General features: G+C 41.9%; 1 protein-coding gene across 2 annotated transcripts in view; it reads right to left on the bottom strand.

Moving 5' to 3' along the window:
* The window catches only part of sema3c (sema domain, immunoglobulin domain (Ig), short basic domain, secreted, (semaphorin) 3C), a 52,781-nt gene extending 40,315 nt beyond the window's left edge, over positions 1-12,466 (bottom strand). Inside the window, exons 1-2 of one of the 2 annotated variants that reach the window (XM_008288012.1) lie at positions 12,285-12,466; positions 6,822-6,995 (exon numbers count right to left, since the gene is read on the bottom strand). In XM_008288012.1, the coding sequence (XP_008286234.1) occupies positions 6,822-6,957 (136 nt within the window). In that variant the 5' untranslated portion in view covers positions 6,958-6,995; positions 12,285-12,466. The remainder of the gene's footprint in view (positions 1-6,821; positions 6,996-12,284) is intronic. The other variant, XM_008288013.1, reaches the window with a different exon arrangement.
* Positions 12,467-14,893: the final 2,427 nt, after the last annotated feature.

The following is a 14,893-nucleotide window of genomic DNA, read 5'->3' as shown; positions in this document are numbered from 1 at the left end:
GTTTTTCCCAGCCAGGAATTCTCCATAATAACAGAGCATCACAGATTTTACTTCACAGGCTTCATTATGTTTACCACTGGAAAGTGAAGATGCTAATGTGCAGGCCTAATGTAAGACAGGCAGGAAGCTGTCCCACGTTATGAAAGAATTAACCAGCTGGAGCAGACAAACACATCCTGGTCTGCCTCTGGCTACTCGTCAGCGTTGCCTTTTGACCCTCTGATCTTTGGTTGACCCCAAAAGACGATGACCCATTAAAGTCTGTTATCTGTGTCACTGGATGATTCTGATGTTCACTTTGAAGAAGTGTTCATAAATCCTTAACAAGAGAGAAGGTTTATCATAAGCAGTTCAACCTCAGGCGAGACAAGACCCTGTGCATGAAGTTATTTATCCTTCTTACATCAGATCTAAATCTAAAACATTATCATATATAAGATTGACATAATACCACGTAAGACTATCTAAGCAGATCTCCTCCTCAAGGAATTCAGAAAATGCAGTGAGTACAGTTTTAGGATAGGTTCAAACATAAAATATCAAATATCTTTGGTTCTGTTGGAATTCAAGTATTTGAGGTATCCACTTAGCAAAAGCACGCGGCTCAAAAAGCCGGAAAGCTGCATAGTTTTAGCAGTGATTCAGCGGAAAGTTTGCCACTGAAATGCAGTCAAGACAAGGAATGCACACTGAGGCACTTATCATGGGCAAACACACACACACTACTTTTCTGATTTACTGACATGTACACACTCCTACAGACCCTCACCAGGTAAATATCCTCAACACACTGACATCCAGCTGCAGTGCATGGGCAGTATCATGCCTGTATGAATAATGGGAGTGAGGAGAGGTAGTAATGAGTCATGAAGGGGGAGCGAGTGTATCCGCTCTCTGCTGCCTGGTTCTGTTCAGGCCCATGTGGTTCAAGCCAATGTGAGGGAGTGCTCATTAAACTACAAAAATCATCTCAATCAATCTCTCCTACATCTCAGCCCGGCTCTCAAACATGTGAGCACACATCAGCATTAACCACAAGAAAGCCTGTGCAGGCCCACTCACTTTCAAATAAACATCTTTTATGACCTGACATGCGTACTGTATATATTTCGAAGTTAGTACTGTATTGAATGTGGAGGTTTGCCAGAGCAGGGTGAAACTGTTGATGAGGTTAAATGATCCTGATCATAAACACAGACCACCGCCCCATCTGCCAACCCGGGGGATAAATGAGCCAGATTTTTTGATCCCACCATTCAGAGAATGGCATTTTGGCAACAGTTGGTCCAACCTCTGATACAGTAGCAGAAGCAACGAGCAGCATATTAAGTGTGTTTTTCTCAGTGAATAGAAACTTGTTTTCAACAGCACTTTGCTCAATTTGGAGCATATGAAAGCACCGTGCTGTACATCATCTTAATGCTCACAACAGGTATGCAGCAGCACTACAGGTATATGAAGAGGAGTGAGAAAGGAAAGACAAAACCTAAATAAATGAGTATAGAAACACAACAAATGCTTCCAGACTAAATTTCGCACTTAAAATTCAATCCAGCTCTGTTGCATGTATTAAAAAAACCCCAACCAAGTCCAGTCCATTCTGGTTTTGTGTCAGGATGACGAGACAAAAAAGATCTAAAAAGACAATTCATTGTTGGAGCACAGATGGCAGGAGCTTCGGTCATAAAGACTGTTCAAAAAGAACCGGAACTAAAGTGACATATCCACTGAGATCCATGAGAAATGCATTAGTAAATAGTGTCGTAAAATGTGGTCAACAGCTCACATTGGATGCCCATGCATTTGCCCGATATGCACGTAAAAATAGAAAAGCAACTCTTCCTTAGCTGACTGAGAATATCATTTCAGAACATGATCTGACTATCAGCAAAAACAGGCCATCGACAAGGACCAAGAGAGGGATTTTATAGTAGGACTGCAGTGCATAAACCTCTCATCACAAAGAGGAATGCACATTTGGGAGTTCTGTGGTGCAGAAACCACAGAGATGTGGAAAAACATGATCTGGTCAGATGAAATGTCCTTCACCATGTTCTCACCATACGGAGAAAACTGTACCGGCCTTAGTGCTTGACCTCTACAGTGAGGGGATCTGGTTACTGTGTTATGCTGTGGGGGGCATTTGGTTAACATGATGCCATTTGTCCCCTACTGGAGGAAGCCACTGCAAATCAATGCAAAGTTTTCAAAGTATTTCTGTCCTGATAGAGGAGTGGTCTCTTCCAGCTTGTCAGTGCTCCCATGCATCAGGCACAAGGGGTCACTGAATGGTATGAAAATGATGATTTTCGATGGTCACTGCTCTATAGCATCATTATCAAAACAGCAAATGAGGCAATATCTTCTGGAAGAATGGTGTTCAGGTGGTGGTGACGCAACACCTTTAAAATGGACTGTATGCTGGTTTGTCCTTTAATCTGTCCCTTGTCTGTGCATATATACATTCACTACCAAATACCAGAACCACTGTTTGAGACAGTCATCTTTTAGTAAGGTGTTTGAGCAAGTTTTGTACAATACCAACTCAATGTCTAGAACAGCCCAAATGTACTAATCCTGACTGTCATTAGGACACATCAAAGGTAGACAACTCAAGATCAGTGTCATTGAGGAAAGCAAGTTTTTGAATTTACGAATGATGCCACGTTAAAAAAAATGTCTAAAGTAAGTTGTCCAAAATTCAAATACTTTGACCAAAAATCACGAAATCACGACTGACCTATCCAAAAATTTCTGAAACAAATAACATTAATTTATTGTAGTTCAGGACATGAAGGCTGCTAGATATGCTACATGCCAAGATGGAAATTGATATGAATCTTAAGTACCATCAATACATCCATCTATTATCTATACACCGCTCAGTCCTCACTAGGGTCATGGGGGGCTGGAGTCTATCCCAGCTGACTTAGGGTGAAGGCAGGGGACACCCTGGACAGGTCACCAGTCTATCACAGGGCTACACTTAGAGACAGACAACCAAGCACACTCACATTCACACCTACGGACAATTTAGAATCACCAATTAACCTCAGCATGTTTTTGGACTGTGTGGGAGGAAGCCGGAGAACCCGGAGAGAACCCACGGTGCACGGGGAGAACATGCAAACTCCACACAGAAAGATCCCGGGTGTTCTCACCAGGATGTGAACTGGCGACCTTCTTGCCTGTGCTAACCACCTCGCCACCTTACAGTCCATTTTAAGTACCATTTAAATGTGGTGATTTTTGTAAATTTAAAATTCATATCCGTCCCGCAGAGTGTGCTCCATTTATGGGAGGATCTTGGACATGTATTATGACCTATAAATAGATTTTCTTGCAAATTGTAGAAAGCTCGTGAGCTGAACAAACTATGTCACAAGTAACGTGTGGAAGCGTTTTGAGCTTGTCACTATAGATATGAAAAAAATGTGGATAAAGGCTGCTTGCTGAAGGCACCATAAATGAGCAGCACATTATAAACAAAGTTGAAGGGCTTCTTTAATTTTCAAAACGAGCGCGGCTTCTTAGACGGGTTGGAATTTCATTTCAGAAATGAGAAGCCATCACTATTTATTTAGGTGCGGTGAGAACAAATGTATTCTAACAGCGCCGCAGACGTTGATCCGCAAGCTCCTTTGTACAACTGCATTTAACTTTCTCTTTGAGATCTGTATACTGTTTGCATTTCAGCCTCATTCTGACACAGCAAATCTATCAAACATACCATGAAGCAGGCCAAAATAAATGTTAAGAGAACAAGAGATATTTAAAGCAACTGGAGGGGAGTAATTATCTTTTATCACACTGGGTATCCCTAAATAGTTTTGCTGTAAGGAAAAGGGGGCCTGTGTTTATTATCCGAGGCACGGAAGAGAAAGGCACCGCTTGAGAGTTTATTATTTGGGTTAGCTGCATTTTTCACTGTTTATTATGCGGTTTTAATTGCGGTCTGGCTGCATTCGCCTCTAAAACATGAGAGTAAGCAGAGTGAGGGAGAGAGGAATGTCAGAGACAGCAACTTCTCTGCAGGACGCGAGGCTACGCCGGGAGTCCCATGAACCTGCCTTACCCCTGGATTGGGTTTCAGCAGTGACGGGAGGAGGAAAAAGGGAGAGGATGTTCGAGCGTTCTGTGTGTGTCTCGCCCACCGGTTTATTTTCTTGGTTTAGCTAGTTTGTGATGACAATAAACAGCAGCTCCGCACATCTGGGAGCAAAAGAACCCACGACCGAACCTTTCGGACGCCCAGCAGGTGCCAAACCACCTGCACCTTCATTCCCTCTGGGACACCACTCTCTCAGTCATAGGCCATGACTCTTCATTTATCTTGCTGGCTGCTTTGGACCGAACCCAAACTCCCCGAATTCTTCCCTTGGCGAGGACTTCCAGTGTTTGTGTATGAAATGAACCTCCACCTTGGTCCTTAAGAGTCTCCCTACATCTGGTGCTCAAACATGCCAAACTCTTTCATGCAACCACCAGTTCGAAATGATTTACAACTCAAAAACAAGGTTGCATCCACTCATAGCTACCCGATGTGCTAAATCAAAGCTGGAATGTAAATTCACACCTGATGTTGGCTGTTTAGCCTTGAATAAACATCCTCCTTGCAAACTTGCCCCCCTGCTGCTTCTAACTCATACATTCATCTCAGCGTGTTGATCGCTGCACATGTACCTCAGCATACAAATAAGTGCTCATTAGACATCAAGTTTGGAGCTGGAAGAATTAACCAGATATCAAAGTCAGACTCTCCATTTATGGCAACTCCCTGCAGTGAAACGCACCTACAGTAAGTAAGACGAATCTAATCCGATCCGGAGAGGGAATCAAGCGGTCGAGGATTACAGGGATTGACTCATTTTCAGGATGGCCACCTTTGACATCTTAAGACCGCTGTTTGGAAACACTGAGGAACAAGAAGTGAGTGAATAATGCGGCTTTAACCCTCTGAACCGGTGTTTGGGCGTGTGTTTTTGTGCTTCTGTCACGTTTTTTTCCCCTCTCTGTGGGCTCATTTCTCACTGCAGTATAAAGTGCTGCAGCTCAGTGAAAACAGATCAACCATCCAAACCATCTCCCGTGCAGTGGGACTCAGTTATAGCGCCATAAATCATTAAAAAAACCTGCTTTGCTTTGATTATTTACCTTACAAAAATGTAAAACACCTGGAGCCAACATGGCCGACAAGTCCAAGTGTCCACAGGTGATGCTAATACTGGAAAACATATTAGCTGTTCAACTATTTAGAGTTTTACGACTTTTACAAACTATGCATTTTTCACACTACGCTGCACATAAACTCTAGGGAGGTATCTCACCATGCAGAATGTATCTTTCAACAACTTGCTCCTTCGCATACCACTTTTGAGCCATGCTGCATTTATTTTATTGAGATCAATGTTTTCCTTTCTGGCTCTCTTGACACAGCGTGCAGCTGAGCCCAGTTCAGCTGAACAGTCCCTGAATTTTTGTCATATGACTTTTGATCACAGCTGAGTCACTCGTTGCTTCTCAGTTCCACGAAGGGATGTAGTTTTATACTGAATCTGTTTAGTGTGAATGCTTAGTCTTTGGTGAGTTTTGAAATGAGTCACATACAGTGTGATTCTAATGAAATAATACAATTTCAAGCTTGGATTTGTACAGTTTTCCCCATGGAAGCTTTCAGCTCTGATAAATAATGTAATTCTGGTGGTTTTATAAAGGATATCATGTCTTTCAAATTCTGTTGGCGGGGTCTGAAGTTCAGAGGGTTAATGGACAAACTCAAAGTTAGTTATGATGGAGGTTTTTTCCTTGTATTCACTCGTTTGTTTTGGCTTTCTTAGAGCATTATTTTCATAGTTAAAAACTTAGACAGGCTGCAGAGCACAGACAGAATGAACCTCGACTCCAAGCTGCTTCATACATTTGGAATGAAATGATAATCAGAGAAACGTGGAAGCGTAAAAGAGAAAGTAATACAGGAGGAATGAGAGTGAAAGACTGAAGGAAAGACCGAGACCATATTGGGGAAAGTCATCGACTGGGCCACAAGACAAATATAGTCAGCTAAAGAGTGAAACTAAACTGCACCTCCTTTGGATTCAGACTGTAAGGCTTCATTAACTGAGCGCAGAAATCTTACTGACGGACAGCCTCAGCTGCTCGGCGCTGTCTAATCCACAGCGAGAGGTAGTGAAAGGTGATCAAACGTATCCTTCAGCCCCTGCACACTATCCAGCCACAGCCAAAAGGTTACTGCACCGGCTCAAAGCACGGCCATCAACACTAATTCACACACGAGTTAAACCCGCCTGCTACTACAGGACGCATCAAAAATTCATAAAATAATCTGTGTCAAAAAAATATTCTAAATAAAACAAGAGAATCAAAACCAGAAGCAGCAACAATACCCACAGGTCTGCAGTACAGAGTGGTGCTGTTAAAGTTTAATGAGGAACAGATTCAGGGTGGTTCTGACAAGGCAGTGCCACCTCCTGCAGAGGTCTGACTTTTGGCTGACACACAGCGGGACCATGGGCAAAGGGTTGTCCAGGAATTAAGAATTGGAGGCCTGAGCTGTGTGAGACTGTGTGTCTGGTTGGAAAAGATTACTGTGATCAAAAATCAATACCAAACAAACAAACAAAATACTGCAGGATAAGATCTGTAAGCCATACGCCGCTCGATAATGATGTAGCCCCGAGCGACGCTTGATTACCAGTCATTTGTTTGGCATTAGTGCACTACACACATGGCAGAAGTGCAACCTCATCACATCTATAGAGGAATGCCGCAGCTAGGTTTATTGTAAGCATTTTTTTTCTTACCTTCGAAGGAAAGGAAGACTCTTGGCAAAGGCTGTGGGAGGCTGGAGACCCCGGTGCAGAGGAAAGAGAGAGCCAGGAGGGAGAACGCCATAGCTGACACCAGAGGTGGCCTGGCCAACCCCTCCGGCCTGCCCATAACTGCACCACTCAGGAACCACGGCCAGTCACCACGGCCTGTTGGAGGGTGTAGAAGTTTCCATTAGTTTTGGTATTTGCATACTACGACTAAAAAACAAAGTTCCTCAGCATCTTCAGTTTGCAGTATGTGTGTTTTTGCCTCTTTAGCTACCTTAACTACAGTTGCGTAAGCTAACAAACCACTAATGGAAATGGAAAACACATTACCGCTTGGCATAAACCTTCCTAAAATGAGTCTTAACCCTACTCAGGACTTCCATGTGGCCATATGTAGAACGTCTTTCAGGGTCCATTGGACCCCAAGAAAGAACGTGCAAAATACTTGTTGGTATTCATTGTAGACTTTTATACTAAAAAATCTTCAAAAAAGAAATAAATACCTGTCACCTCAACCAAATGGCCTGGGGTCCAAAAGACCCCAAAAGTCCTGAATAGGGTTAAAGAAAGCTTTGGTGAAAAATTGGTCAAAATTATCTTCTTTAAGCTAGCAGACATATAAATGAATACCAAAACTGTGCTGGTAGTTTTGGTATTCATGTAATTGGACTAAAAACAAAGTACTCCCATATAAGTTTGTTTTTGTCTCTTTCACCACCTTAGCTATTGCTGCTAAAGCTAACAAGCTACTGCTGCAAATGTAATACACTTTACTGCTTGGTGGAAACCTAACAAAAATGTGTCTTTGAAGATGCTTCAGCGAAAAATTCATTAAAATTATGTTCTTTAAGCTAGCAGACACATTATTTGAAAAGCGTTTCATAATGAAATGTCACAATGTAAAGTAGTACTGATTAAAGCAGCTAACCAATGTTGTTAACACAGTGCCCAACACATGCTGTCACCGGTTACCTGTCACCTGTCTGGTTTGGTTTAATTAGTTCCTCACAGAAATATCTGACTCTTTATTAGCTAAAGTCTTCACTATGTTGACCAGATATTTGCTAACTTTGTCGACACTTAGGTGCTGGGCAGGTAGTGTGGAGTGGGTTTCTTGATGTTTATTGTGGAAATCTGCAGCCTGCTGCGACATGGAGTGGAGAGATAAGTACATGCTAATTTGACCCATTTTGATGTTTGTATTTATTCTGTTTCACAGTCAAAATCCTTGTTAATAATTACGCAACTGACTGGTAATAAATTAACTGCAGTCAGCATCCTATTTCTCACACTCACATGCATGAACTTCATAAGTACTGGTGAGCATCCTGGACATGAGCCAAAACAGTGACATGACAAACATAAATCTGATCGTGGGTGACTGGCATCATGTTGCTACGTGAAATAAAGGTTATACTGGATAGAGTGAAGCCCAGTGTGCAGCACTGGTGTCCCTCACAGTGAGGTGCATGCTTTAAAATGGCTAACACAGCACCAATGCCTGATTGCACGATTCAAATCCTTTGCAAAACCTAAAATGTTTGGTTTGGTAAGCTGCTGCTTAGACATTGTTGTTGTTACTGGTAGTAAAAGGGATTCTGCAAATGGAAATGGAGGAAACAGCTCTGTGAAATGTGCAGTCAATAGCAGGTTTATACCCACAGTCAACATCTGGCAAGTCAGAGTGCTGTATTAAAGCTTCTAGGCTATATTTGACTCTCAAAGCACAGACACAGTACTAAAACTAAGCATGTAGATAAGTCTGGATACACAAGACTTTACTTTGACTGATGTTTTTTTCCCTGTTTTGTCCATTCATGAATCGGATGCCTTGTTGATGTTGACCCACGTGTTTCCTCAACATTGATCACATTCCCATTTGTCCAGAGAGGCTTCACATGAGGTTTTTTTGTTTCTTTTTCAGATTACTTTGTAGTGGAACATGTGTTGTGCTGTGAGCCTATCTTGATTTATAAGCTAATGCTGCACATGAATGAGAGGCCCTAAAGGAAGGCATTTAGGAGCGAGCATAAATGTCAATCCGATGGATTTTCCCAGAAAATTCATCCAGAGTCTTTAACATGCACATCAATCCACAGGCTGTTACAGCTGACCGAGAACCAATCTAATCATATTAAGGTAAATATAATAGCATCTGTTGCTGTAATTGACTTTGCAGGAATGAAGAACTGCAGTCCAAAGAATACAACACATATTGCTATTTTTGTATTTACAGTTAAATCAGACAGGTCCAGAAAGACTACACAGATGAGAACACAACATGCCAGTTAAATCCCATCACTTACTATATCCCTGCAAATGTAACTCTCTCAAATATGGATGAGTTAAATCTGCACAAAAGAGCTGCTGGAGTAACGCTCCCCTCAGCCTCCTCTTGTTCCTTTTCCATAACAGGACAAGAGCAGCTCAATAATTGATTGAGGCAGGTACTGTACTGCCTGTGGGACCCAAGCTCCTGCAATGCAAAACTCCAACGCTGGAGAAAGACTTGGCTGTTTTAACCACTCTAACGTGCCGTGGCAGCACCTGTGTTGTACAAAACCACGGTGCACTAGATGTAGAAATGAGCCGTTTGCATGCGAAAAGAAAATAATGTTTTTACAGAAGGCTGAGTCTCACATCTCATGGCTTATAGATGATGTGCAATGAAAAATTGATGGCCGAGAGATAAGAAAGCTGCATGATTGCTATGAAAATTTTAGTTTACAAATAGGTGGAAGTGTGTGTGTGTGTTTGGTGGAGTGGAGCATGACTGATACACAGCCGAAGTGGAATTCAGGTGCATAAGGATAACATATGGAAAACTGCGGAGGAATGAAGTCTCTTTGGCCGCACTTGAGAGGAATAAAACAGCATGGGGCATCCAGACGGCCCCAGCCGCTGCACTGCAGCCCCTCTCCTGCTGCATCATGTACACACCCTCACACACACACACAAACACACACACAAACACACACACCCTCCCCCAGAGCCTCCTCAGCTCAGCCATCCTCCACAGCTCCAGCTCTGTCCCAAAGCTGAGCTCTTGTCCTGCTCTGACTTCTGTTCCCGTCCTCTCTGAGATTTCTGTGTTCGTCCCAGTACAATGAAAGTGAACAGAGTTGTTCTGGGACAAACCAAAGGCAAGTCTCAAGTCAAAATGAACATCATTTGCATAAAGTAGCACAACATTATCCCTCTCATACCTGTGAGAAGACCAGTTATTAAAGATTGACGGTATGAGGCCAAAGAAAACGTCACTGCCACCTTTTTTAAAATAATTTTTTGCAGCTCCTGGATTGGTACCAAGTCAAACATAAGGCTTGAATCTTTTTTACTAATTAAGTCCACATCAGTCAAGCCAAAATAAGGTTTCTAAAATGTGAAGCTGCCCAGATAGTAAACTCATAGTCGTGCTGTCAGTATACGAGGAAATTACTCTAAAACAACAACTACAGGAAGTTAAAAGCAATTTCCTTTATTGAAATACATTTTGCAAACTTAACTTAATATGAGATCATGTATATTTTTTTTGCTTTTTAATGTTTAATAAAGGATGGTTACACGTGGGGAAAAAAAATGATGAAATTACCCAGAGTATATAACAATAATAATAACAATGTTCCACTGTATATTTGTATTTACAGTATTAAACTTCATTAAACTTCAATTTAACACTTTCATTCATAAAATAATTTTGTAAAAGTTTGTAATATTTGTAAACTTATGGTAAATTTCTGAATGTTAACAGTACTTCTACATAAAAAAAAAAAAACTTCAATTATCTGAAAAAAGGGGAAATTTTATGTTTATTCATAGTTACAGGTTTTTAATGTTACTTTACATGACAAATGTAAATTCACTCTACTTTTTTTTTGGCTTTTTGAAAAAATGTTTTTACAGCTTATACTATTTCAACAACACATCAACCAACAAAACATCTGTAAAACATACCCTTTTTTTTTTTTAACAGTGGACTATTGCTTTGGTTCTTTGGTATAAATTAGTCCCAATGTAAACTACTGAGGTGCAGTAATCATCCACAGTGATTGGATTGGAAAAAAATATGTCCTCCACAATCTCTACCTTATTTATTCAAGTGTTTTCCCCAACCTCACCAATGCTGTAGCTGCCATGTGAAGATACTGCAGGACAATAAGTACAATAAGTGCTGCGATACGTCTGTGTGAGAAAGTTTTCATTGTCTTTTAGGTGAACCGGCCCTTTGAACTGTTGCGCGTCCACACCTGCAGAGAGAGAGAGACGGTGATCTCCCACGGAGACGCCGGAGCACCGACATGTTGCTCTCACAGCTGCTAAACTCATCGCCAAGGGAGCTCGTCTCCCAAAGCGCCCTGTGACATCCCATGAGGTCGACGCAACATGAATGAGCTCACTATCGCGCTCCTGGAGCATCGAGTCGCCCTCCCCTCTTTATCAAAGCACCTCCCGATAAAAGATGCATCACTCTTTGTTGCCACGAACAAAAAGAAATAACAAATACCCCAATTAATTTCGCGGAGCTCTTCGGCCCAGAAATTCCACAACCCAGTCTGCCAGGAATCTCTGCAACAGCAATTAGACGTCTCTCCACAAAGGAGGTCAGTGGAGTGAGCGAGAGGAGAGTTATATTTCCAGTGGGGTGTAATGATAATTGTGTTTATTGTGCTCATTCCTTGGCGAGCGGCCTAATGAATTTTCCATCTCGCCATTTCGCCGGCTTCCAGCTCAAAAAAACTAATATTGTCGAAAGTAGAAGCAAGCAAATCGGATTTCCCCAAACTGTGATCTGCTTCTATTAATGCTTGAACACAATTTGGAGAAATTGAAGAGCTCTCTCTCTCTCCCCTGGATTCTGGTTTGATAGATTTGATTATTGAAGCTTAATCCTTGCATTACTGGAGAGCATGAGTTGAAGCCGCCGTGGTAAACAAGTTGCAGTGTGTCCCGGCTCTAACAGGACAGTGTGTGTTCATACCACACCCTGTCATTCAGTTGTCAGCGGCTCCGTTACAGCCACACGTTGCCTCACACACACACACATGACTAGCAGGCGCTGCTGGGAGTGTGTGTTTCCAGCTACTTTTAACTTCAACTGATGGAACAACTTGTGATTGTAGCATGCATCAGATTAAAGGGAAGCTTTCTTCACATCATTAAATAGGGGCTTTATATTTTGTAATAACAGACAAAGGTCGGCTAAGTTTCAAAGCAGAGATCTAATCAAAGAAGTGCCCGCAAAAGTCACATTTTTGTGCTTTTAATGGCCACGGGACATTTAAAACAGATGATACACCCCAAAGCATGATGTAATATTACACATGACGCTCACACTGAGTTTACTCTTCTCTCAGCGGTGGGACCCCTGCACCTGTTAGCCTGCAGCCCACCAACTCCTGTCTGCATCCACCACCACACAAGCACAGTCTGCTTCGGATCAGGACTCACCTTCTCAGGAGCTTTCCCCCCGGTGCTCGTCCCACTTGAAAGAAAGAAGGCCTGGATGTTATTTATCCCGTCTTTTTTTCCCCCTGCAACACCTTGTTTCCAGTCTCCTCCAGTGACACCAAAGAGGGGAAAATGCTGCTATTCCATCTAAGTGCTCACACAGAAGGCTTGACTAAGAGAGAGAGAGAGAGAGCACCGGAGAGAGGAGAGGAGAGAGGGAGGAGAACGAGAAGACAGAGAGAGAGAGAGAGAGAGAGAGAGCCGGTGTCCTATTACACCACTGAAGTCCCCCTCCTCCTCCTCCTCCTCCCTCCTCCTCACCCCTCCCTCCCTCCGTTAACTAGACAGATCACTTTAACATGTACAGCTCTGAGCATCAGAGGTGGAGGACCCTCACCTCGCACAGTGAGAGGGTGAAGCCAGCAAGGTCACATGCATTCATGACTGCTGCCGGTCTAAAAATATTCACTTTCCTAATGTAAATGAAATCTTCTTTTCATTTCTTTTTATTATGCGCCTATTAAGTTTCCATTCATCATAATTTGGCTTTATCAGTTGGTAAGACTTTTGCAGTTAAATAAAGGCTCAGATAAGGAAAATGAGCTGCCACTCAGTAAAGCTGCATTTACACACAGTGGTGCTTTGAGCTAAACATCCGCACGTTAAAATACATTAAAGTTGCTCTCTGGTCACTGATTAAACCTTAAAAACTCCTCTTTGTGTGTTAAAGTTACATATTTCAAAGTTTTCCAACAAAAAAAATACCCCTTTCTGCTTTCTCTAGAATGTGCAGATCTATAAAGTCCCCATTCGCACCTCTAACTCGCTGCAGCCAAGCACACCAGCTCACCTACGACTCTGCTCTAACATTGTAAAACTACTCGCACAATGGCAATATTGCAGTAATTTGTTCACACCAGAAATAGAATTTGAAGAATAATGATACTGAAAGCCCCACCCTCCAAGCTGTCAGACTTCGTTCTTTAGGTTTGTGACATATGAAAGCTGGGAAGTTTGAATCTGTGTTTTAAAGACTGTGATCACTACACTGCAGTACAAAGTGGAAATACTCATCCAAGGAGTTGACTGCTGTTTTTTTTTTTTTTTTTTTAATCACATGATGCGTCTTCTAGTCTAAAAAAAAGAAAGCAAAACACCATCATATTGACATGTTAATATAAAAAACACTATTTTATCATTTACTTGCATTTGGTGGCTCTATTCATGTTGTCAACTGGGTTAACTTTTGTAATAGATTACTTTCCCAACTTCCTGGCAGGCTAACATGCTGTTCAACTGCTTGTCTATGTGGAAAGTCAAATTGTGTCAGCTGTGCTAGCATGTGTTAAACTACCAGTGCAAACACACTGTACGTCTCCTACTCAACAAATATGGCTTCCCAACTGGTTTTTGTTGCTGTGCATTAGCCCGATTTTTGTCGAAGTAATGCTCTGTCAAAACTAATAAACATTGCCTCCCTCCCATAGCTGCAGTGAAGTTTCCATCTCTATATAATAAAATGCATTTCTCTGCTTTAAAGACAGAACGGAGTGAGAGATTGTGGAGTGAGACCGGCAGCAAAAGGTGAAACACAAACATACGATTGGCTGACACTTCAATGTGTCATTGGAGCACTGATTAGTGGCCCAAGACGTAGCGACAAGAATCAATGTCAATTTGTAGCTTCATATGGCCGACTTCCACTAAAAATGACTCGTAGCCAGTTGCTGTTTCACTGAACACACCGTGACAATGTCAACCTTATGGTGTTAAGAAAAGTCAGGGGATCACCAAGATCAAACCATACTGACTGTAGGCAACATATTTAACGGAAAAAAGCAAACATGCTGACCTTATGGTGACACAAGAGGTAAAGTTGGTGATAAAAGAAGCTCCTGGAGTCATGATGCTATTTTGGCTAAAGATGGTGAGTTGCGCCATTTTTTTTCTCCTAAAAACACAATATTAAAATGTTCTCTTTTGAGAAATCGTGCCTCAGAAGTGATGGATTTCATCTTTAGGATCAGTATAACAGGATATTGTACATCCAGTGTAGCCAGCCATTAAAAACAAATCGGGTACGTTTTAATTAAAGGAGGTTTCAAACCAGGAGCATGCAAACCCAATCTGTAGAGGAGATATCATGTTCAGCACTTCTGAAGACAGTTAAGACGCATTAATCAGTGAGCTCAATTAGGAAGCTTGCTTAGCATAGGAAGCAAAAACAAAAAAAAAGCCATGGAAAACCTGCATCAACAATAAAGTTGATTAAAATATGGATTCTCCAGCTTTAACACAAGAACAAACCTGAGACGTCTAGACAGACTTGTCCTTACAAATGAATGTGACAGTATGTGTTACCGTGTAGCACCAGCCTTTGATTTAACTCTACGCTCCAGAGGGATATTACGCACCGTTTGCATTTTCATGAATGGATGCGTTTGTCTGCCTCCTGAGCTGGGTGTCACTTCACTGCAGGTACGAGCCAGGATGTGAAGGATTTTACACTTTAGCACATGAAGGAAAAAATTGAAGCTTTGCTACTAAAAATCACAGCAAGAGGAAAGACGGGAAGGGAAAAGAAAACGTGTGAGCCAGTTCTCTGAAGA

The sequence above is a fragment of the Stegastes partitus genome, unplaced genomic scaffold, assembly GCF_000690725.1.
Source record: "Stegastes partitus isolate 25-593 unplaced genomic scaffold, Stegastes_partitus-1.0.2 Scaffold536, whole genome shotgun sequence".
NCBI lineage: Eukaryota > Metazoa > Chordata > Actinopteri > Pomacentridae > Stegastes > Stegastes partitus.
The sequence above is the reverse complement of the archived record's forward strand: the minus strand, read 5'-3'. Positions and strand labels throughout refer to the sequence as shown.